Here is a 25,287-nt window from a genome sequence, read left to right as displayed (position 1 = left end):
AAGTAACTCTAGGCTATTTTATTTGTATGGCTTGGTTACAGGTTAAAATCCGTGGCCTATGTGTGGTGTTTTTGTTGTTGTTTAGACATTATGGAGTTAAATAGCACAGGAATCATTAACTCATTCCAATGCACTCACCCTCTGCTAAAGCTGCTGTTGGTTAGGATGCTTCCAGTGCCAGCACCTCCAGCTGGAATGTCTGGCATCAAGTCCCAACTCCACTCCTGACTGCAAGCTCCCTGCCAAAACAGGCCCTGGGGGACAGCAACAGTGACTCAAGTGGAGATCTAGATGGAGCTCTGGGCGCTCCTCGGCCTGACCCAGCCCCTGGCTGTGGGCAAACGTTTGGGGAATAATCCAAGGGATAGATTATCTTGTCTCTGCCATTCTGCCTCTCATATACTAGTTTAAACAGTTATTTGAAGACCGAAGAGACAATAGGCTTCTATTCACTGGTTCATTCCCCCCACATGGCGACGACAACAACCAGGGCTGAGCCAGGCCGAAGCCAGGAGCCAAGAATTCCATCCATGTCTCCTCCTCTGTGCGTGCTGGGAACCCAGTCCTTGACTGACCACTGAACTATTGCTGGAGCAGAAGCAGAGGCAGTATGCCATCCTAACTAAGCACTCGGGATTCCTCAGAGCAGGCCGTGTGCACATCCACCCTGCAGCAGTGTGTGCTCGCCCGTCTACTCCACAGTACATCTGTGTTGCAGCAGGCCTGAGGCCAGGAAGGGAAGATGAGCTGCCCCTCACGTTCCACCTATTTCCCTTTGTCTCTTGGAGATCACCCCCGTTTTTGCGGCCCCCTCCCCCAAGGGGCTGCTTTTCTTGTTTTGTGACACCTGCCGCCTTTCCCTATGTACTTCAAAAAGCTTACGGAGTGGCGAGAGCAACAGCAATACAGAACTGTTGAACTGTCATAGCCACTTGAGAAGGACCCTCGGAGCATGTCCCACATCGGGGACCCTGGGATGGTTGGGAGGCTGGGTGTGGCTTCCGTTCTCTCCCCCTTCCTCCCAGATACAGGAAGGAGAAAAAGAATGTGAAAACAATGGTCTCACCCACTTTCCTCTAGCCCTTGACCCTTCGCACCCTAATCAACTATGTAAAAATTATCAAAAATAAAATAAAAAGCTTATGGAAGTAAGGCTGGAAGAGGCATTTATTGTGGTGCAAAGGCTTGCTTTTGAAATCCATACAAGTAAGTTAGTCATTGTGATGATGAAAAAAAAATTTTTGGTTATGCTGATCCCAAAGACTCCTGGCTGTTTGGGTACCCAAGGCGGTGCGTCACAGCCATGCACTGTGGAACTGCCTTTGGGTCGAGTGCAACAGAGCCAAGGACTTCCTATCGCCTCATACCGTTGCAGCCATCACAGGTCAGTTCACACGAGGGTTTGTGGTAATGTTGAGCTAAACAAACCTGCACTGCAAGTCCTATCAAAGTATGGCACACACAGTGCCTAGGACACGGTAGTGGGTAAATGTGTTACTGGTCTGTGCATTTGCTGTCCTTTTTATTAGCGTACTTAACAAAGAACGGTTGCAGTTAAGTGTGCAACGTTGGCGGAGGCAGCCCCCGAACGTCTGCTGGCCTTACTCCTTGTCTGCGGCACGGCCATCACATCTAGAGATGCTATCTGGGTCTGTGTGTGTAAGTCTGCAGTGTTTACACAGATGCCTAAAACAAGCATTGCTCAGAGCTCTTCCTCATCCTCCCATGATGCGGATCGCATGGCAGGGGAACGCTCAGTGAGGCAGTGAATTGCCACCACACAGACCTGCCCCAGTCCTCTAGGCTGCGCCAGCTCTGAGTGTTGGAAGAGACCCTTTATGTCTTCTCGCCCTCCTTGGCCACTGAGAGATCTGTCTGGCGGCCACTTGGTGCATTGACATTGGGACAAGGCAAAGCCACACCCACTGCAGCTTCAGAAGTTCTGATTGGCTGCAGCCCATTGGCGATGGAGAATGGGGTAACCTGTGTAGGTGTGTGTGCTGAAATGAGTGAAGGCTGAGGCTCCCCCAGTGGTGCATTTTTGTCTCGGGAATTTCACTTACCTGTTGCTATTTTAGAATGCATTGTTTTTATTTATTTGAAAGGTGGAGACCTAAGCACTTAAGCCATCATCTGCTGCTTTGCAGGACACTATGGGCCACTAAGCCAGCCCCCTGGAAGATCATGGGGGCTGACACACACACGTGGACCAGGGACCGACAGGATGCACGCAGGAGGATTTCAGGCTACAGGTTGAAGCAATGCGGACAGGGTAAAATGACGGCTTCCCCTACTCCCGAAAAAGGAAGGTAAACATTTCCGGGGGGAAAACCAAAAAACAGTGTGATAAACACCCATGTTACTGTCTCCTAGAATTACGCCAATTGTAAATAGTGTTACAGATATTCACCAAATACCTCCCCCGCAAAATCAACTGCTGTTGCCTCTTCTCAGTCCTTAGATTTGCTCTCTACCCCTCTCTGCCTCTTTTCTGTCTGCACAGAAACAGCTGGTGATACTGCTACGTGCTGTTTGTAAGGCAGAGAGCGCCCAGCCTCAGTTCACTCCCTCCATGTCCATAGAGGCCGGTGCTGGGCCAGACTGAAAACAGGAGTCAGGAACTCAGGTCTTCCACATGGGTGGCAGCGACCCAGACACTTGAGCCATCACTTGTTGCCTGTAAGGGTGTGTGTGCTCAGCATTTGGTGTGGAGTCCTCTGAGAAGGACTGTGGGCATGCCACGTGCTATCTCCACCACTAAGCCAGTCGCCCACCCCTCTGTGACTGGTTTTAGAGACTTTGAAGAACATAGTGTATTGGGGATAAATACAAGGTCCCATTGGCCACTGTTGCTGCAAGGCTTGCAGATTGTTAGGTTTAACAATCTAACACCCAAAATAAAAGGGGACCTTTATTCCTGTGTACAGCAGCCAAATTCAGTGCAGCTGAAGACTTACTAGGTCAAGCTAAAAAAGGAACTCTATAGGGCCAGCACCATAGCATAGGTTAAACCTCTGCCTGCAGTGCCAGCAGCCCTTAGGGCGCTAGTTCGAGTCCCAACTGCTTCACTTCCAGTTCAGCTTCCTGCTGATGGCCTGGGAAAGTACCAGAAGACTGCTCAAGACCTTGAACCCCTGCTCCTACATGGGAAACCTGGAAGAAGTTTCTGGCTCCCAGTTTTGATCTGTGTTAGCTCTGGTCATTGCAACCATTTGGGGAATGAACCAGCAGAGAGCTTTCTGTCTCTCAGTTTGTAACTCTGATTTTTTTTTTCGGGGGCGGGGCGACGTGTGGCCAGCAGCGCCCCTTTATTCGGCTGTTTGAAGGGGATGAAGCTTGAGGAGTGGTTGGCGCCGATGCCGGGCCGGCAGTACTTCACCGGCTTGTAGGTGATGGAGAACTCGCCCAGGTAGTGGCCGATCGTCTAGTGCTTTCTCCCCACCTGGTTGAAGGTCTGGCCGTTGTACACGCCCACCATGCTGCCCACCATCTCGGGCAGCACGATCATGTCCCGCAGGTGCGTCTTCACCACCTCGGGCTTCTCCATGGGCGGCGCCTCCTTCTTGGCCTTGCGCAGCCACTTGAGCAGCGAGTGCTGCTTCCTGCTCAGGCCCCGGCTCAGCCGCCGCTGGCGCGCTCCGTACAACTACATAAGCTGCTCCTAGGACATGTCGAGCAGCTGGGCCAGGGCCACGCCGCGGTAGGTGAACTTGGCGGAACGTGCGCTGCTGCTTCTACTCCACCTCTGCCATCTTGTCTCTTCCCGGAAGTAACTCTGATTTTCAAGTAGAATAAATCTTCTTTAAAAATGTTCTTAAATAGGGCCCAGCGTGATAGTGTAGTGGCTAAAGTCCTTGCCTTGAACGTACCAGGATCCCATATGGTTGCTGGTTCTAATCCCGGCCGTCCTGCTTCCCATCCAGCTCCCTGCCTGTGGCCTGGGAGGGCAGTTGAAGACGGCCCAAAGCTTTGGGACCCTAAACCCTCATGGGAGACCCAGAAGAGATTCCTGGCTCCTGGCTTTGAATTGCCTCAGCACTGGCCATCGTGGCCGCTTGGGGAGTGAACCATCGGACGGAAGATCTTCCTCTCTCTCTCCTCCTCTCTGCGTAACTGACTTTCCAGTGGAAATAAATAATAAAAAATAAACAATAAAAAAGGTTCTTAAATAGAGATTATAGTTTACAAATCTGTGACACAACTAAATATGACTTGAATTATTTCATCTTTTAAAATAGCTGCTTTGGGGCGGCAGGCATTGTGGCACAGGGGGCTTCAACTGTTAGATGTAATGCCCCTACCTTGTGGCAGAGTGTTGACTGAGGTGCTAGCTACTCTGCTTTTGATGTTACTCCCTGCTTTAAGGGGCCTGGGAAGCAGCAGGAATTTGGGAGTGGATGGAGTTCCAGGCTCCTGGCTTCAACCTTGCCCAGACTGGTGCCATGCCCAGATCTCCTAACTCCTCACTTCTGGCTTCAAATCGGCTCGGCTCGGCTCAGCTCCAGCCGTTGCAGCTACTTGAGGAGTAAACCAGTGGATGGAAGATCCTTCTCTCTGTAAATCTGATTTGTGTTCCCAATAAAAATAAATGAAATCTTTAAAAATAAACAAAAACACAACTCTGTTTATTTCTGAGTATGCTACCCTACTCAGATATTTAGCTTCTCAGCTTATGTGCCAACACCCCATCAGCCAGGTTAGGCTTATCCTTTATGCCCGCCAAAAAGGTGGCAGTGATGTCGGGGGTAGAGTCTGTTGAATATTTAAGAGAGTGGGGTTAGAGGTGGGGCTTTATAGCAACCCATTTCTATGCCCATTCTAGGAAACTGGAAATACCATAGTGTCAAATGCACAATGGGAGTCGGTGTGTCCCCATGGTGATTTTATTGCAATGACGCCATAATTACCTAAAGGCTATTGGGTAGTGGGGAGACATCCTTCAGCCACGTGGGATATTTCCAGGTTGTAAATTTGCAATATTGTGGAACTTTGGGGTTCTCCAGTACTCAGAAGGTGGGAGGAGCTTGTTGGGTGCCAAGGAGGGGAAGGGTCCCATTATAGAGACCAGGCCAACCAGCAGGCTGGCAAATAAGCCAGAGTGTCCACGCTGTGGGAGCTCTCTGTCTCTGCCTCTCAAATAAATAAGCAAAATTCTCAAAATTAAATGAGGGAATTATACCACGTCTTTTATTTACCTTGCACTAAATGATTTCTCAAAGACATTTTATTATTTTAAATACTTTATTTTTTGAAGATTTTATTTTTTTCAAAGATTTGTTTATTTTTATTGCAAAGTCAGATATACAGAGAGGAGGAGAGGCAGAGGGGAAGATCTTCCATCCAATGATTCACTCCCCAAGTTGCCACAATGGCTGAGCCAATCCAAAACCAGGAGATCAGAAACTCTTCCAGGTCTCCCACGCGGGTGCAGGGTCCCAAGGCTTTGGGCCGTCCTCGACTGCCTTCCCAGGCCACAAGCCTGATGTTAGGTGAAGCAGTCAGGACATGAACCAGCACTCACATGGGATCCCAGCATTGCAAGGTGAGGATTTAGTCACTAAGCCATCGCACCAGGCCTATAACTCTACTTCTCAAGTAGAAATAAATAAATCCTCCAAAAAAAATCACCATCTACAAATATCTATATATTCGTGACATTCATGATACATATAACTTTTAAAAATTTTTTCATTTCACCTGCTTTTTTTTTTTTTCTTCAAATTATCCCACATCTCAAAATGAACTTTGCTAGTCAGTGTATGCTCCCAGTTCAAATCAATGCTGTTCAAGGCAGTATCTTTTATGGCAACAGTGTTATGAAACAGGATTTTCAATTTTTTTAATGGAATAAAAATCTATTTAGTAAGGTAAAATCGCCTCGGGCCCGCACTATCACCACCATCCACATAGAAAAATGCGAAGTCTAGGATGACTGCAAGGCCAATTCTTCAATCCTAGGCTCGTGCTCCCCTCTGGTGGCAGAAACGTAACACATTGTGGAGAACCTCCAGGTGGTTCATTCATTCAACCAAGGTGTCCTAACTAGCTGGATGGGGAGTGGAGCAGTCAGGACACAAACCAGTCCCCCTTAGGGGATCCTGGTGTGTGCAAGGCGAGGATTTAACCCCTGAGCCAGAGGTTTTTGTTTTCGTTGTCTTCAGTGAATAGACGGCCACAGAATGGGAAGAAACGTCTTAATTTGTGTATCTGGAAAGGGAATTGTGTTTAAGACGACCTCAAGAAAAATATCCCAAGCATTTGACAGGATACCTCCTCTCCAGGGACAACAGGCATGGCCAAGATGCACTTGAAAAGACATTCAGTAATCACTGCTCATCAGAGGAATACCGATCAAAAGCATAATGAGATACTTCTTCACCCCCACAGGATCGGGTTCCCTCAAAGCCTGGCTTCATCTGGGTTGTGGGGATTGGAGGGAACGAGCTGGCGGACGGGCGAGGGAGTAGAAGGGGAAAGAGCCTTTATGTATCATAAATAAATAAGGATAAATAAACAAGTGAGGATCTTGTCCCAGGAGTTGACCTCTGTTCACTGCAGCAAATATGGCTTTTTTTCTCCCCCAGGGGCAGCACAGCCTGCTGAGCGGCCACTCAGTTCCCACCCGCTTTGGAGAAGGGGCGGAGTTGAGCCAGCCACACCCCTCCGCCTTCCGCGTCCCTCATTGGCCCTGCCGGGCAGTGACATCACACGCGCGCGCCGGGCCGGTGACAGGGGGCGTGATTCGCCGAGAAAGGAGACAAGATGGCGGCGTCCGTGGGTTCCCGGAGTCTGTGCTCCCTGCGCGGCGTCGTGCCGTGGCGGAACAGGTACAGCCGTGGCGGGCGAGGTCAGCTCGGAGCGGGACACAGGGGAGCACCCCTGGGCGGAACGGGAGACGGGGAGGGAAGAGGAGTCGCTTCTCTGTCGGGGCCAGGTGTGTGCCCGCATTTAGTTTGGAAGGTGTGGGGTGCACGCCCGACCAGTGCCCCTTTGCCAGCCGGCTGGGTTTGGGCCACGAGGTAGAAAGCTGATACGAGAACGGGGTGCCTTGTCTGTCGTCACCTGCTTGGCCGTTTGCTCGGGTGTGGGCTGGTTGTCCACCTCGGGCTCTCTCTTCCTCCCCTGGGTTTATCGGAGGTGATTTCCGAACAGTGTGCTGCAAGCTGGGGGAGGGGGGACTCGATGATTCTGGGGGGACCCTCAGCTCGGAGCAGGTTATTAGGGATGGAGAGAGACCCGTGGCGTCTTCCAGCTCCTGCTCTGGCAGAATTCACCACATCGAGAGACCCGAAAGGTTCCTAGCCGAGCCCTGACTCCTGGCTGAGGTGCGGGGCGTTCTCTGCCGACATGCAGGCTGATTATTAGAGGGTGGCTTGGAAGCATTGGGAATCTGAGAGAGAGAAAAGAAAGCTTAAAACGTTGCTGTGCTGTTCATGACTCCTCTAAAACGTGTCCTGAGTTGGAAGAACTTTAACAGAAATGGCATTCCTAAAATAATTTTTTTTTTTTAAATGAGGAGGAGGATGTATCTGACTCAGCCAGGAAAAGAGAGAAAAAGGCCTTGTGTCAGTATCAGACAAGACTGAGTGAAGGTGCAGAGGGTGGGGGGGCGGAAGGCTTGGGTTTCATAATAGCTGTCAATTTTCAGAGAAACTTATGTATATCGAGGAAGAAATTGTAGTGATATACATACATATATGTATTTTTTAAAGGTGATATTTCCGTGAGTTTAAAGTAGTGTGAGGTATATAAATGAAAGTCTCATTTCAAGGAAGTTTTTTTTTTTTTTTAATTTATTTTTATTGGAAAGAAAGGTTACAGAAAAGATCTTCCATCCACTGGTTCACTCTGTAAGTGAGCCAATCCAAAACCAGGACTCTGGAGCTCCTTCCCGGTCTCCCACATGGGTGCAGGGTCCCAAGGCTTTGGGCCGTCCTGGACTGCTTTCCCAGGCCACAGGAAGGGAGCTGGATGGGCAGTGAGGCTGCCGGGACACAAACTGGTACCCATATGGGATCCTGGTGTGTGCAAAGAGAGGACTTGAGCTGCTAAACTACTGCACCAGGCCCTCAAAAAAAATCTTCTAAGAGAAAGAAAATAGCATTCTTAAGGTCACACAGCTAAAACTTATAAATGGCAGAGTTGAGATTTGAGTTGCCTTGTTAGTCCTGAATGCTTAATTGTGAATTTTAATCACCTGCTTGCTGATGAGGCCATGACATCTAATGGACCCTTTCCGTTCCTCTCTCAGGGGCTTAATTCCCCTGTTGAGATTGAAGTCCGGTGGAGGAACAAACTGCTTTCATCAAGAGACACGCTACATAGATGGCTGAATTCAGAGAGGAGCCGTTTAGTGAGAAAAAGCTGGGAAGAATGTAATTGAAGCAAGTTAAAGGTTAGGACATGCTCGATAGGGTCAGTGTCATGCATGTGGGGGTCAGGAGGACAGCCAAACTGACGAGAGAGCAGAGAAGTGAGCGAGGTGGGAAAGGGCCACATAGGACAGGGTTTGTCCCTGACGAGCTGACAACGGGTGCAGAAGGGGACAGGCAGTGATGTGAACAGGGAATAACACGGAGGAGGACGTCCTGTCTTGCTTTGCGTTTTGAAAAGGCCCCTGTGGCTGTTCTGTGGTGGCCAGCACACAGAGGGCCAAGCGTTGGGCAGGGGAGGGCAAGCTGTTGCCGTGCTCTGGGTGAGAGACCAGGTGGCTTGAGTTAAAGGGAGAGTCGTGGCCGCCATGAAGGTGGATCCACAAGGAGCGAGGCGTCCTGCCTTCCTGCCTTGCAAGTGGATGGAAATGGGAAAGGAAGGGCTCAAGAATGTACCCTGGGACGCGGAGCAGTAGACTAGTGGCTACAAAGTCTTTTTTCTTTTTTAAGATTTATTTCTTTTATTGGAAAGTCAGATGTACAGAGAGGAGAAGAGACAGGAAGATCTTCCGTTAGATGGTTCACTCCCCAAGTGAGCGCAACAGCTGGTGTTGCGTCGATCTGAAACCAGGAGCCAGGAACTTCTTTCCTGGTCTCCCACGCGGGTGCAGTGTCCCAAAGCCTTGGGCCGTCCTCGACTGCTTTCCCAGGCCACCAGCAAGGAGCTGGATGGGAAGTGGAGCTGCTGGGATTAGAACCGGCGCCCATATGGGATCCTGGCGCTTGGAAGGCAAGGACTTAACCATTATGTTATGGCACCGGGCCCACAAAGTCTTCACTTTGGATGCGCTGGGATCCCAGATTGGCCCTGGTTCATGTCCTGGCTACTGCACTTCCCATCCAGCTCTGCTTGTGGCCTGGGAAAGCAGTGGAGGACGGCCCAAAGCCTTGGGACCCTGCACCCGCATAGAGACCTGGAAAAAGCCTCTGGCTTCAAATTGGCTCAGCTCCAGCTGTTGTGGCTACATGCAGAGTGAACCAATGGATGAAAGATCTTTCTCTCTGTAAATCTGACTTTCCAAAAAATATAAATAAATCTTAAAAACAAAAAACAATGAGTCCTGAAATTTTAACCTGGCCTGAGAGGGAGGTGGTGAGTGGTGTGCCTCCTTGTGACAGTGTATGTGAGTGGTAGGAACGTTGTTGCTGTAACAGACCCCTGCAGGCTTCCAAAACTGCTGTAGTGCCCCCCCACCCCCGCCTCCGCCCTGGTTGGCAAGACAGGTGTTCTCCAAAGTCAAATTCTATTGGTTCTAACTCAGTCCCATGGTCACACCTTGCTGCAAGGGCAGCTGGGAAATGTAGTCTAGTTAGTGTTCAGAGGCAAGAAGTGAATATGGGTAGCATTTGGCCGGTCTCTGCCACGATTGGAGAACTCTGGGGGAAGGAGCAGCTTGGAGGTGGGTTAGATGTGATTGACGTTCTGTTTCGGACCAGCTGAGTTTGAGATGGCTCCAAGTGGGGGTGTGAGGCAGCTGCAGGTGGAGGCACGGTGAGGGGATGGTCAGTGGTTGCTTCCTTAAAGCCACAGGTCCGGGGAACAGAGCAGATGTAGGTAAGAGAAGAGGTCTGAGCCCTCAGCAAGGGCAACGTTTTGAAAGTCAGGAAGCCCAGGAGAACTCACAAAGGACATCTCGGAGAGATGGCAGAGGCAAGAGGCAGCCACGGACCATAAAGCTGAGGGAGAGACACCCAGGCCTCGCTTCCCATGCCGGGAGATAGATGGTGACCTCCTGTTGGTGTCTCGCCCTGCCTGACCCAGTCTCGGGGACCTGCCTGCAGTCCTTCTAGGTCAGTATTCATCCTGGAACACGTAACACAGCAGGGGCAAAACAGTTTGTCCTTTAATGTTTACACTTCCTGTCCTAAACAATGACCAAGCAGGGTCTGTTTGTTGGAGGGGGTGTCCACTCTAGGAGATGAGCCTTGTTGGGGCTAAAAACTGGAAACATGCAGGTGGTGACAATAGCTTTGCATCTCTCTGACCTTGGAGGATCAGACACTTCTCTCCCTGCTAACCTTGCTCAGCTGTGATTCATTAAGAGAGCCACATTGGTCCTGTGCTGCAAGGGTCTCTTATTTTTTAGAGATTGATTTTCTAGTTATTTGAGAGAGGAAGAGAGACAGAGAGAATCTTTCACCTGCTGATTGACCTTCCAAATGACTGCAAGTGCCAGGACAAGGGCAGGCTGAAGTCAGGAGCCTGGAGCTTCTTCCAGGTCACCCACAAGGATGCAGAATTCCAGGGGATGGAGCCATCCTGCTCTGCTTTCCCAGGCCACAAGCAGGGAGCCGGATGGGCAGTAGAGCAGCCAGGATTAGAACTGGTGCCCATCCTGGTACCATAGCAGAGGATGGAGGACAGAACAAATCGATCAACTACCCGAGCCAAGTGCTGGCAGTGAATACTTGGGCAAGTGGAGTCTCTAAGGTGGACTGTGTCAGCCAGTGGAGTCTGGAGAGATTTCATGGTGATTGGAATGACAGGACCGGCAGCAATATAGAACTGTTGAACTATCAAAACCACTTGAGAAGGACACTTGGGGGATGCCCCATATTGGGGACGCTGGGATGGTTAGGGGCTGGGTGAGGCTTCTCCCCCTCTCTCTCCCCTTCCCCCAGATACAGGAAGGAAGGAAGAGAATGTGGAAACAATGGTTCCACCCACTTTCCTCTAGTCCTTGACGCTTCGCACCCTAATCAAGTGTGTAAAGATCATCAAAAATAAAATTTATACAATTTTAAAATAAATGAATAAACAAATAATAAGAGTGAACTGGTGCCTATATGGGATGCTGTGTTGCAGGCTGAGGCTCAGCTTGTACGTCACAATACTGGCTTCCCCTACAGCCCCCGCCCCCCCCACGACCCTGCCTTTTTTTTTTTTTTTTTTAAGATTTATTTGTTTGAAATGCAGAATGACAGAGAGGGAGAGAAAGAGAGAGACAAAAACAGATTTTCCATCTGCTGGAAGATTCTGAGTGACCACATTGGAGTGTGTGACTCCATCCTGGTGTCCCGTGTGAGTGGCAAGGGCCCAGGCACTTTGCACCGTCTTCCACTGCCTTCTCAGCCTCGTTAGTAGGGAGATGGATTGGACTGGTAACAGCCAAGACTTAGGCCAGTATTCCCATATGGAGTGCTGGCTTGCTGGCAGTGAGTTAACCCTTTGTACCACAGCATCGGTCCCAAGAGTCTTTTTAAGTCAAGAAAATTTCACGTGAGAAAAAAAAAAATGAAGTGCCTGAATCTGATGTCTATAGGTTTTTTGTCCAAGACATATCCGTAACAATCAATATTACTGTATGAAGGACGTGAATATAATTGTTTTTTCACAAAAATGTCAGTTTAGACATTTAATAATAGAGTAAATTATTATATCTAAAATTCCAAGGAAAACAGCAATACATGTTGGCAAGGATTTCAGATTTCACTTCAGATTTCAGATCTGTAACGGGAAAAACCAAAGGTTTATCTGAACCAAAAGTCTTTGACTAAGGAGAGCATTTTTAGAATGTTTGAAACTTATTCACTCTGGAATTAGCTGAAGATGATTCCCAGAATTTTTTATAAAGATTTATTTTTATCGGAATGTCAGATTCAGAGTAGGAGGAGAGACAGAGAGGAAGATCTTCCATCTGCTGTTTCACTCCCCAAGTGGCTGCAGTGGCTGGAGCTGAGCTGATCTGAAACCAGGAGCTTCTTCCGAGTCTCCCACACAGGAAACAGGGTCCCAAGGCTTTGGACCACCTCGACTGCTTTCCCAGGCCACAAGCAGGGAGATGGGGAAGTGGGGCTACTGGGACATTAACTGGTGCCCGTATGGGATCACAGCACATGCAAGGCGAGGACTTTAGCCATTAGGTACCACTCCAGGCCCAGATTCCCAGAATTCTAAGCCAGTTGAACTGGTCAGACCTAAAGTGACTTTCCAACAATGTGTTCATCCTTTCCCTGTGCCACACAGGCATTTTCAAGGTTAAAATTAGTTCAGAGTGGTGAGGAGGGGACTTCCAGAAGTTCGTGGATAGCACGTGTTATAAAACTGTTCATGGATTTCAAAATTCTTTTGCACCAAAACTTTTTGTTTCCCTCTAAGATTTTTGAAGTACTCTGTAATTTATATACCTAATGAGTAGGTCTAGATGTTTACAGACCTGTGAACAGCTCTCTTGGCCTGCCAGGCATTAGCTTTGTGTAGGCGTGCTGTATCACTGCTTGCTACTAATCTTGTGCTCCATCGAAGAGCTCCTGTGTTGTTATGAAATGGTGTCAGAGTCCAGAAAGTTCTAGTAAAGTCCATGGAATTTCCAAATGCTCTTTATCCAAATTGCTCAAGCGGTAACCATGCTAGCTTTGTCATTTTCTGTCTGTGTATATAATCCACATTTTTTTTGCCCTGTAGCAATTTACAAACTTGTGGACACTTTTTACTTGTAAATTCTTCATTCTGTTCCCTATGGAGACATTGTCTTAGCTAGCCACAGTTGTCAAAACCAAAAAATGAACTTTGGTATAACACATTGAATCTATAGATTGGATAGGACACATTTTTTTTTTAGATTTATTTATTTTTATTGCGAAGTCACATATATACAGAGAGGAGGAGAGACAGAGAGGAAGGTCTTCCGTCCAATGATTCAGTCCCCAAGTGGCTGCAACGGTCAGAGCTGAGCTGATCCAAAGCCAGAAACCAGGAGCTCTTCTGGGTCTTACACGCGGGTGCAGGGTCCCAAGGCTTTGGGCCATCCTCCACTGCTTTCCCAGGCCACAAGCAGGGCCACCCGGATTAGAACCAGTGCCTATATGGGATCCGGGTACGTTCAGGCAAGGACTCCACACTGGGCCTAGGATGAGACACTTTGAATCCACAAACTATATCCAGATTGTGCCACTAATCCTAAGAAAAATTCTCAGAGTGCTATTTTTGCTTGATTTCAGTCCCTGCTACTGTGACAACGTTGCCTTGAGTCGTTTGCTGCAGACCTCTCAGAAGCTGCTGCGTCAGGCCTTCCGCACAGGTAAGGGGCAGTTAGAGGATGTCCCTCAGCGTTTTCTGTAGGTTGGGGCATACATAGAGTAGATTGAAACGAAAGGGTCCGAGCAGCACGCATAGAACACTTGCTGTGCTGTTACTTCTAAGGTGTGAGCTGTCCGTATTGCACCATATTGGCCAGCTTTACAATATTTTGTTTTATCTGCTGTTGGACGTTTACATTCTAGTCTGTACTACAATTCTATAGCATCATCTTAATGTATCTTCAAGATAAACTTTTTAAAAAATCTTTTATAGTTTTCAATGTCTTCTTCTATTTCCTTTTTTAATGTTTTATAGTTTTCAGGGCTTTTTTTCTTTTAATTTTTATTGCAAAATCAGAGATATACAGAGAGGAGGAGAGACAAAGCAAGATCTTCTGTGTGAACAGATTCACTCCCGAAGTAACCTCAACGGCTGGAGCTTAGTCAATCCGAAACCAGGAGCTGGGAACTTCCTCCAGGTCTCCCACATGGGTGCAGGGTGCCAAGGCCTTGGGCCATCCTTGACTGCTTTCCCAGGCCACAAGCAGGGAGCTGGATGGGAAGTGGAGCTGCTGGGATTAGAACCGGCGTCCATATAGGATCCCAGGAGTGCAAGGCGAGGACTATAACCACTATGCTCTCACGTTGGGTCTATGCATGATCTTATTTATTTATTTATTTTTTTAAAGATTTATTCAGTTTATTACAAAGTCAGATATACAGAGAGGAGGAGAGACAGAGAGGAAGATCTTCCGTCCGATGATTCACTCCCCAAGTGACCGCAACGGCCGGTGCTGCGCCAATCCGAAGCCGGGAACCTGGAACCTCTTCCAGGTCTCCCACACGGGTGCAGGGTCCCAAAGCATTGAGCCGTCCTCGACTGCTTTCCCAGGCCACAAGCAGGGAGCTGGATGGGAAGTGGAGCCGCCGGGACTAGAACCGGCGCCCATATGGGATCCCGGGGCGTTCAAGACGAGGACCTCAGCCGCTAGGCCACGCCTCCGGGCCCTGCATGATCTTTTAATATACTTATCTTCACACACACATACACACATGCACACAGTGGTACTTCAGAAAGTTCATGGAAAATGGAATCAAAAGAAAAGCTTATTTTGGTGTATAAGACATTTGAAATCTGTGCCTAGTTTTTCATAATGTATGTTTTTCATGGACTTCTTGAAGACCCTTCAGGTGTGTGGGTTTAAAAATTGTTTTGTGGGGCTGGCACCCGCATCCCGTATGGGTGCCTGTTTGAGTCCCAGCTGCTCCACTTCTGACCCAGCTCCCTGCTGATGGCCTGAGAAGGCGGCAGAGGAGGGCTCCAGATGGTTGGGCTCCTGCACCCACATGGGAGACCCCAAAGAAGTTCCTTTCTTTGGACCAACTCAGTTCCAAAGCTGGGGAGCAGAGCAGTAGATTTTAGGTTCTTTTCTCTCCCTTCCTCACAATCGGCTTCTTGTTCTCTATAACTCTGCGTAACTCTGCCTTTCAAGTTAATCTTGAAAAAACATTTTTTTTTTGGTATCAAAATAAGCTTTTCTTTTTCTTGCAAAAATTTTGAGGGGTAGACATGAATCTGGGTAAGCCACCATTTGGAGTCCGTCTTCCTGTGTCTGAATCCTGGTTCAAGTCCTGCTTCCTGGTGGTGTGCTTGAGAAGGCAACAGCCTATTGCTTGAGTTCCTGCCACCCATATGGACTTTCAGGGTGTCCCCTGGCCCTGCCCTGTCTGTCGTGGGCATTTGGTGAATGACCCAGCAGGCGGAAGATTTTTCTCTGTCAGTGTCACTATCAATCTGTGTGTGTCTGTCTGTGTGTCTCCTTTCTGTCACTGCCTTTTAAATAAATAGTTAAATTCTGGAAATTTTATCTGCAAGGGAGAGAGCACCCAAGGGTGTTCATTTCTGCTGCTGCAGAGAAACCTGGTGTGGGTGGGCACTGGGCAGGGGTCAGAAGTGCCATTCACGTCTCCCATGCGAGAGACAGGAACTCCCGTCCCTGCTGTCCCAGGTCTGCACTGGCAGGGACCTGGAATCAGGAGCTGGAGCCCGGAATCAAAACCAGGCCCTGCAGTGCAGGCCGGTGAGGTACCTGCTAGGCTGCGAACCGTCCCTGGATCACCCCCTCCTAAGTGCACAATTTAGTGTCTATTTAGTGTTTTCAAAGGTGTGCGAACATCACCACTGAGTTTAAAACACACCCATTGCCTCCTTACCCCAGCCCCTGGCAACCGCCAGCTTGCTGCATGTCTCTATGGATTTGTCTGTTGCAGACACTTCATGCGCAGATTGATACAATATGCCGTTTTTTGGTACTTGTTGCTTTCCTATAATGTCTCAGGGTTTGTGCTAGAGCAGATGGAAACACCTCGTTTTTTGTTGCCAAATACTGTTTCATTGCACAAATAGACTCCATTTCGTTTGTCCATCAGCAGAAGGATATTGGCATTTCTTGTTGAACTGTTTTTTTAAAGCTTTGTTTTTATTGGAAAGGCAGATTTTACAGACAGAGAGGTTCACTCCTCAAGTGGCTGCAACAGCTGGGGCTGCGCTGATCTAAGCTAGGAGCCAGAAGCTTCTTCCGGGTCTCCCGCTTGGGCGCAGGGTCCCAAGGCTTTGGGCTGTCCTCGACTGCTTTCCCAGGCCATAAGCAGGGAGCTGGATGGGAAGTGGAGCAGCTGGGACACAAACCTGTGCCCATATGGGATCCTGGTGCTTGGAAGGCGAGGATTTAGCCACTGCACCATCATGTCAGGCCCTTACTTGTACTTCTGAAGTGTCATGAATTGTGTTGTCATTGAACTTTGGGGTATCCCTGTGTTTCTCTGCCTTGAACGTATACCCTCAGAGCTGGCTGGCCCGTCCTACGTCCCCAGCAGCAGTTAGGAGGTTCCGGTCCTTGGAGATATCCTGCGCCTCTTTACCTGTCCATTGTTCCTTTCCTTTCCTTCCCTTTCTGTTTCCCTTTCCTTTTCCCTTCCTTCCTTTTTTTTTTAATTTTGTTTGTTTCTTGAGTTAGGAGGAGACACAGAAACAGAGATCTTCTATCTGCTGATTCACTCCCCAAATGGCCATAACCACTGGGGTGGGCCAGGCCAAAGCCAGGAACCCAGAGCTCCATCTGGGTCCCCCATGTGAGTGCAGCGAGCTGGACAGGAAGTGGGACAGCCAGGAGTCGCACTGGCGGCCACATGGGTTGCCAGCGTTGGCAGCAGAGGCTCAACCCGCTGTCTGTCTTGTTACGGTTGCCCTAGCAGGTGGTATGACTTCGTGGCTTTGTGATTGTCCGGCTGCCTGTTGGAGTGTCATTGGCTCTCAGGGGCTGCAGCCACAAAGCAGGTGAACAGTAGCAGCTCATTGCCTTGTGCTTCTGGAGGCGGCGAGCCTGAGCCTGAAGTGTCTGTTGAGGGAGAATCTGCTCCGGGGCCCAAGCTTCGCTTGCTGTCTCTGGCATGCTTTACTTACAGAAATGTCATGGTATTCTCTGCCCTGTTTCCAGGTCTCCCTTTTTAGAAGGGCGTCAGTCACACTGCATTTGAACCCATCTTGAAACCCTTATTTTACCTTGATAATCTCTGTAAATATCTGTCTCCCGCAAGTCTGTCTTTTAAGTCATTAGCGGTTAGGACTTTGCCAGGGAGTCCCAGTTCAACCTTAAAAGATATTGAATGTCTTTTTGTTTTTTTTAAGATATACTTATTTGAAAGGCAGGGTTACAAAGAGAATTGGAGAGATAAAGAAATCTTTCATGTGCTGGTTCAGTCCCCAGGAGGCCAGCCAGGCTGGAGCCAGGAGCTTCTTCCGGGTCTCTCACATGGGAACATGGGCCCAAGAAGCTTGGACTGACCTCTGCTGCTTTCGCAGGTGCCTTAGCAGGGAGCTGGGTTGGAAGTGGAGCAGGCAAGCTGGAATTGGTGCCCGTATGCATAGGAGACTGGCGCAGCAGTCCAATCTCCTATGCATTACCCATTGCCCCACAGCTCATTTACCATTTGTGTGACTTTGCAGGATGGTCTGTGCAAATCCATTGTGCATTTTTGAAAAGATTTATTTATTTTTATTGCAAAGTCAGATATATAGAGAGAGGAGAGACAGAGGAAGATCTTCTGTCCGATGTTTCACTCCCCAAGTGACCGCAACAGCTGGTGCTGCACTGATCCAAACCCAGGAGCCAGAAGCTCTTTTCCAGGTCTCCCATGTGGGTGCAGGGTCCCAAGGCCTTGGGCCGTCCTCCACTGCCCTCCCAGGCCACAAGCAAGGAGCTGGATGGGAAGTGGAGCTGCCAGGATACAACTGGCGCCCATATGGGATCCTGGCGCGTTCAAGGCAAGGACTTTAGCTGCTAGGTTTCCGCACCAAGCCCCATTGTGTATTTTTAGGTTGGGTTGCTTTATTGTCTTTGACCTTTACATAAAGGCTTTTGAGATATTGCCATTCAGAATACCAAGACTTGATCACAATTGGGCCTGGATTATCGGAGCAAATTCACAAAGCCCTTCCTGAGAAGCGGGTGCCCAGGGCCACCCACATCCGGCCCCTGCAGTGGCCCTGGGAAGCCTTAGAGGGTTTCTTGACCTCTTCGTACTTCACTGTTCCCACCTCTCTGTGCCTGAGGTGACAGTTGGAGGTGCCCTGAAGTCCCTCAGCCTGCCTTCCTTAGTGAGGCATTTAGAGGCACAGAGCTCTTGGCCCCTGGCATGTCGCCACCTTCTCCGCAGACCTCTGCTGGCAGCTTCTCAGCTCTCCTGGTGGTGCCATACTGCGTGGCTCTTTCCTGTGTCTGTCTTCCAGGCTCAAATAATGTTACTTATTTTTTTGTTGTTGTTACAGATGCCAGAAAAGTACACACTGCCCCCGCCCGAGCCTTGTTCCGGCTGCGCCCCCTGCCCATTCTGCTGGCGACAGGCGGCGGGTATGCAGGCTACCGGCAGTACGAGAAGCACAGGGAGCGAGAGCTGGAGAGGCTGGGATTGGAGATTCCACCCAAGCTGGCTGGTCACTGGGAGGTAAGAGTGAAGCGGAGCCACCTGCTGGGTTCCCACTGGACCCAGGGCGTCATACCTTTTTAAAATTGCCTCCAATGTTGAAATGCTTGAACCAGTCCAATCACACTTTCTCAGAGCTCTTCAGGGGTCTTTGCCCGACCCTGGAGTCTCCGCACAGGCCTGGCCCTAGTCTCCGCTCAGGGCTCTGAGGGGCAGTTTCCTGTTGAACTGCTGGACTCCCTTGAGCCGATCCCTGGCTTTGGTGCCTACACGCTGGCTGCACTGCCACACTTGTCCTGAGGAGGGCAGCACCCATTGGGTTTTGTGATGTGGATTAGTTCTCGCCAGGAACCAGACTCAAGTAATCGAATTTTTGTGACTGCTCAGGATGCTCACATGCACACGCTGCTTCTCTTCCCCAATCCTACTCACATGATAGGGACCACTTGTCCTGTTGTGGCGCCGTGTGTGATTCATGACTCCCCTTTCATATGCCTGGGACTTCATGATAGCCAACCTGACAAAAACAGTGTCACAGCATCCTATGGGTGGCGGTGGTTGTGTGCTGTGTGACTGCCACACTGCCTGCCATGACCGCCGTGGCTGCCTCTCCACTAGATTGGTGAAAAACTTGTAAGCATGGGAGGCTGGGCTTGTGTGACCCCAGGCTGACTCCCTGTCTCCTGTGACAAGCCTGTGTGCTTCTAGAAAATCCCCTTTGGTTTTGAAGGAATGCCAAGAGAACTTAAATGGGGAAGAAACGCGCTGCTTCCTGAGTGGTCAGAGCCCACTTTTGGTAGTTCCTAAGCCTCCACTGCTTGTGTCCGCCATGACTCGGTTGTGTAAATGGACACCTGATGGATGATGGATTGTGAAGAGGATGGGCGCGGGTGCTAGACAGGACACTGGAGTGCAGCGGCCTGGAGCAGCCCAAGTCTCCCAGCACCTACTGAAAAGGACTGGCCTTACCAATTAGATGCCAATCTGGTGGTTGAATCACAGAGCTCTCGCATTTTGTTTTAGGGAGGTGAAATGCTTTGGACCCAGAGTTGCTTTTAGGTTTCGGAAGGGGCTGTGGGTTGAGAGGGCAAGTCCTGAATGGGCAGATGGGGCTGGGTCCTGTTCCATCCCTGGCCCCGTTGGACCGCTGGCGTCACAGGTGGGAAGGGAGAGCTTTAGCAGACCAGATTCATCAGCATGGTCGGGGTGTAAAAGTTACATTCCAGCAACTTTAGAATATCCTGAGGGATTCTGATGATTAAACCAGATGAAGGGTGTAGGAAGGTGAGTTGCAAGCTTGCTCTGAACACTCTCCCCTCCACCCCCCCCTTTTTTTTAAATTTGAGAGTTCCAGAGGCGGGAGGGAAGAGAGCCTTTATCTGCTGGTTCACTGCCAACGTGGCTGCAGTGCCTCTACACTGTGGGTGCAGGGGCCCACACACTTGGCTGATTTTACTGCCTTCACAGGTGCGTTTACAAGGGTGTGGATCAGAAGTGGAGTAGCCAGGTCTGTCTGTCTGTCTGTCTCTCTCTCTCTCTCTCTTTAAGATTTTATTTATTTGTATTGGAAAGGCAAATATACAGAGAGGAGGAGAGACAGAGAGGAAGATCTTCCATCTGATGGCTCAAGTGTCCGCAATGGCCGGAGCCATGCCGTTCTGAAGCCAGGAGCTTCCTCCAGGTCTCCCACACGCGTGCAGGGTCCCAAGGCTTTGGGCCATCCTCGACTGCTTTCCAGGCCACAAGTAGGGAGCTGGATGGGAATTTGAACTACCAGACTTGGAACCACTGACCATATGGGATCCCAGCACTTTCATGGCGAGAAATTTATCTGCTAGGCTATTGCCCTGGTCCCAGAGTCAGGTCTCATTAGCACCTGTATGGGATGCTGGTGTAGCAGGCTCCCAACATCAGCCCCTAATTTGTGTGTGTATCTGTCTAAGTGTGTAAGATTTATTTAATTTATTGAGCCTGGTGCGGTAATCTAGTGGCTAAAGTCCTTGCCTTGTATCCTCATCCCGTATGCATGCTGGTTTATATCCTGGCTGCTCCGCTCCCCTTCCAGCTCCCTACTTGTGGCCTGGGAACGCAGTCGAAGACAGCCCAAAACCTTGGAACTCTGCACTCGAGTGAGAAACCCAGAGGAGGTTCCTGGCTCCTGGCTTCACATCAGCTCAACTCCAAGCTGGCCACTTGGGGAGTGAATCGGTGGATTCAAAATGTTTCTTTCTGTCTCTCCTTTTCTCTGTAAATATGACCTTTCAGTAAAAATAAAACACTTTTTTTCTTCCTTGAAAAAGAATTTACTGGACCCGTTGTGGTAGCCTAGCAGCTGAAGTCCTCGCCTTGCACGCTCTGGGATCTCATATGGGTACCAGTTCTAAACCCAGTGGCCCTACTTCCCATCCAGCTCTCTGCTTGTGGCCTGGGAAAGCCTTTGAGGACAGCCCAGGGCCTTGGGACCCTGCATCTGTGTGGGAGACCTGGGAGAGGCTCCTGGCTTCAGATTGGCTCAACTCTGGGCATTGCGGCCACTTGGGAGTGAATCAACAGACAGATCTTCCTCTCTGTCTCTCCTCCTCTCTGTATATCTGACTTTCCAATAAAAATAAAATAAACTTTTAAAAATTTATTTAATTTATTTTAAAGAGTTACAGAGAGGGGGAGAGAGATTTTGTGTTTGCTGATTTATATTCAAAAGGGCTGCAGGGGGCCTGGTGGCGTGGCCTAGTGGCTAAAGTCCTCGCCTTGAAAGCCCCGGGATCCCATATGGGCGCTGGTTCTAATCCCGGCAGCTCCACTTCCCATCCAGCTCCCTGCTTGTGGCCTGGGAAAGCAGTCGAGGACGGCCCAATGCTTTGGGACACTGCACCCGCGTGGGAGACCCGGAAGAGGTTCCTGGTTCCCAGCATCGGATCGGCGCGCATCGGCCCGTTGCGGCTCACTTGGGGAGTGAATCATCGGACGGAAGATCTTCCTCTCTGTCTCTCCTCCTCTGTGTATATCTGGCTGTAATAAAATGAATAAATCTTTAAAAAAAAAAAAAAAAAAAAAGGGCTGCAGGGCTGGACCAGGCCCAGTTAGAGCCTGGAACTCCATCCAGGGCTCCTGATGCCCAAGAGGGCGCAGCGGCCCAACCACTGAGCTCATTTCAGCAGCTGCATGGCTGAGACCTCTTCATTCGTTTATTTATTTTTGAAGTACCTCCTGTGAGACCTGAATTACTGCTGCTTAGGGAGTGAACCCAGTGGGTCGGAGTGGGGGTACTCACACACTCTGTCCCTCTTTCTTGTCTGTCTTCCTCTCTGCCTTTCAAATAAATAAGTGAATAATTGAAAAACAATTTTAATGTGAAGTGAGCGTATCAATTTGAATGCAGAAGAAGGCTCATGGTGGGCCCCTTGATCCCCCCAGCGGAACTGGTGGTGGTTGTTTTAATCCGGTAGGATAGCTCTTGTTGGCAGCCCTGTAGACAACCTGCAGCACCCACGGCTGCCGCCTGGAGGCGGGAGGGCCGAGAGGGTCTTGCCCGGGGAAGGAGCCGAGCTCTGCGCAAGGGCAGCTGCCGGCCCGAAGGACCTTTGTGTGTTCTGTTTGTGTACATTTGAGCATTTGCTCCAAAAGTCAAGTCTTTATGTGAGCAAACAAAAAGCCTATGCATTTGGCCAAGTAGTGAGGAAGCCTGTGTGTGTGTGTGTGTGTGTGTACGTGTGCACACACTGCAGGGTGACAGGGGACCTGGTCTCCTGCTTGAAGTGTGGTGTCCTGCTTTCCAAAGTAGACAGTTTCTCTGCTTCCTCCTCTTTCTCTCCCTGCCCCCATAGATGTGGTATCACGTTCCCCAAAGTGGAAATAGTTTTGTCCTTTTCTAATTGCAAAAATAAGTGTCATTTGAAACAATCAGAAAGCATTGCAAAATATGAAACCCGTGAACATTTTGGTAAATCTAGTCCTTCCAGGTTTGGGGCTATATTTAGGGACGTGTATCAATTCCACTTTCATTCTGAATGAAAGCGCTTTAAACTGAAAGACGTCTGCTAGCCTTACCCAGTGGCTTCGTTACTACTTACTACTTACCGGAAACAAGTCGCCCCGCCCTAATCCCCTTGCCTCCCTGAGAGAAAGAGAGGAGCTGGATCCAGGCCACGCCGGAGCTGGGAACTCAGTCTGGGGTCTGTCACTGCTGCTGCACCTGCTGCCTGCCGGGGTATGGTTAGCGGGAAGCTGGAATCCCAGTAGGGCAGTTGGAATTGGAACCATGCAGTCTGATAGGAGCTGCAGCATCTCGGATGGAAGCCTAACGCACTGTGCCCAGCGCCGTCTCTTACTCTATCACTGGTTGTTATTGTTCATCTCCGGCTCTTCCTGCTTTACATCTTAGTTTTACTGTAGATTTATACATGAAGGAAGACACAGAACATAAAGGGTTTGGCGCTGTCCTCGACTTTAGATGTGTGAGCGGTCTTGGCACACATTCCCTGTGGGAACAGGCTGTTACTCCATCTTCATTGGAGAAATGTGTATTCAAGCCCTCTGTCTCCTTTTAAAATTATTTTTATTAATTTTTTAAAAGATTTATTTATTTTTATTACAAAGTCAGATATACAGAGAGGAGGATTCACTCCCCAAGCGGCTGTAACGGTCTGAGCTGTGCCGATCCGAAGCCAGAAGCCCAGACAGAGCCTCCTCCAGGTCTCCCACGCAGGTGCAGGGTCCCAAGGCTTTGGGCCGTCCTCGCCTGCCTTCCCAGGCCACAAACAGGGAGCTGGATGGGAAGCAGGGCTGCCGGCATTAGAACTGGCGTGGGCAGCAGTTCTAATCCCACTTCCCATCCAGCTCCCTGCTTGCAGCCTGGGAAAAGCAGTCAAGGACAGCCCAAAGCCTTGGGACCCTGCAGCAGCAAGGAAGCCCTGAAACAGGCTCCAGGCTCCTGGCTTTGGATCAGCTCAGCTCTGGCCCTCGTGGCTGCTTGGGGAGTGACTCATCGGATGGAAGATCTTCCTCTCTGTCTCTCCTCCTTTCTGTGTTTCTTTAAAGATTTTTTAATTTTTGTTGGAAAGGCAGATATACAGAGAGAAGGAGAGACAGAAAAAAACATCTTCCATCTGCTAGTTACTCCCCAAGTGACCACAACAGCCAGAATTAAGTTGATCTGAAACCAGGAGCCAGGAGCTTCTTCTGGGTCTCCCATATGGGCACAGTATCCCAAGGCTTTGAACCATCCTCCTGCTGCTTACCCAGGCCACAAGCAGGGAGCTGGATGGAAGTGGAGCAGCCGGGACACGAACTGCTGCCCATATGGGATCCTGGCATGTGCAAGGCGAGGATTTAGCCACTACTCACTGTGCCCTCAAGTGACATCTTTTTTTTTTTTTTTAAGATTTATTTACTTTTTTTTATTGCAAAGTAAGATGTACAGAGAGGAGGAGAGACAGGAAGATCTTCCATCCAGTGATTTACTCCCCAAGTGGTCACAACGGCCAGCACTGCGCCGATTCAAAGCCAGAAGCCAGGAACTTCTTTCCGGGTTTCTCATGTGGCTGCAGGATCCCAAGGCCTTGGGCCATCCTCTACTGCTTTCTCAGGCCATATGGGATCCAAGTGCGTTCAAGGCGAGGACCTTAACCATTAGGCTATTGTGCTGGGCCCGAGAGCCAGTAATTTCTTCCAGGTCTGCCACGTGGTGCAGGGTCCCAAGGCTTTGGGCCGTCCTCGACTGCTTTCTCAGGCTGCAAGCAGGGAGCCGGAAGGGAGGTGCAGCTGCCGGGATTAGAACCAGTGCCCATATGGGATCCCAGCCCGTTCAAGGTGAGGACTTTAGCTGCCAGGCCACGCGCTGGGCCCTAGGAACTTCTTAATCCTCCACATGGGCACAGGGTCCCAAAGCCTCCATTGCTTTCCCAGGCTACAAGCAGGGACCTGGATGGTTAGAGGAGAAGCTGGGACACTCACTGCACATTCTTATGCTTTATGTGTCCCATAGTTGATTTTTTTAATTTAATTTTTATTATTGATGATGATTTAATAGTTGCTTTTTTATTTTTGATTATTTTATTTGGATAATCTTTACATAGTTGATTAGGACACAAAGGGTCAAGGGTTACAGGAAAATGGGTAAGACCATTGTTTCCACATTCTCTGTCTTTTCCTGTGTCTTGGGTAAGGGGGGAGATAAAGGGAGAAGCCCCACCCAGCCTCCCACCCCCCAGGGTCCCTGATGGATGTGTATTTATGTGTTTGTTGAGAAGGCAGAGTTAGAGAAAGGGGTCCTCCATCCGTTAGTGTGCTCCCAGATTGCCACAGCGGTCAGAAAGACTGAGGGCAGCAGCCTGGAACTGCATCAGGTCTCCCTTCCTGGGTGCCCGCGGCCCGGGCCATCTCCCACCGCTTCCCAGGTGCGTGAGCTAGGAGCTGGATCAGAAGTGGATCCGGGACTCCAAGTGATGGTGACGTGGGCCTTTCCAGACTGTAGCTTCTTGATTCTAATCTGTAAACAGGACAGCCAGCTGCTCCTTCATGAGGTGGTTGACCGTGAACCCTTGGCCTCATGCTGGCACACACTGGAGTTTTAGCAAGTACTGTTTTACTGCTTGCCTAATGGGCGTGAGAAAGCAGTTGTAGATGTGTAAACAGGCAGGGAGACAAGTTGGCAGCGTGCTGGAGGAGTTTGCTTAGGCTGCTGGAACTGACCTGCAGGGGCCAGCTCTCAGCAAGAAGAGATGAGGACACCTTGGAGAGCAGGAGGGCACCTTGGAGGGCCTCGGGCCCTTCCTTTGCTGCCGGGGCGTGGCCCTGGGCTGCAGCACTCCCCCCACCATGTGATCCTCACCTCCACCTTGGCCTCCCTCCCACC

At 49.8% G+C, this 25,287-nt stretch overlaps 1 protein-coding gene and 1 pseudogene across 2 annotated transcripts in view; one reads left to right on the top strand and one right to left on the bottom strand.

Annotated features, from left to right (window-relative positions):
• Positions 1–1,836: 1,836 nt before the first annotated feature.
• LOC101533195 (small ribosomal subunit protein uS19-like) lies at positions 1,837–3,752 on the bottom strand (annotated as a pseudogene).
• A 2,980-nt stretch (positions 3,753–6,732) lies between these two features.
• Positions 6,733–25,287, top strand: part of PISD (phosphatidylserine decarboxylase) — a 29,185-nt gene continuing 10,630 nt past the window's right edge. The window contains exons 1-3 of one of the 2 annotated variants that reach the window (XM_058656767.1): positions 6,733–6,827; positions 13,374–13,453; positions 18,280–18,455. In XM_058656767.1, the coding sequence (XP_058512750.1) occupies positions 6,763–6,827; positions 13,374–13,453; positions 18,280–18,455 (321 nt within the window). In that variant the 5' untranslated portion in view covers positions 6,733–6,762. Of the gene's footprint in view, positions 6,828–13,373; positions 13,454–18,279; positions 18,456–25,287 lie in introns of those variants that run through there. The other variant, XM_036496417.2, reaches the window with a different exon arrangement.

This window comes from Ochotona princeps, chromosome 29 (genome assembly GCF_030435755.1).
Source record: "Ochotona princeps isolate mOchPri1 chromosome 29, mOchPri1.hap1, whole genome shotgun sequence".
NCBI classification, from domain to species: domain Eukaryota; kingdom Metazoa; phylum Chordata; class Mammalia; order Lagomorpha; family Ochotonidae; genus Ochotona; species Ochotona princeps.
The sequence above is the reverse complement of the archived record's forward strand: the minus strand, read 5'-3'. Positions and strand labels throughout refer to the sequence as shown.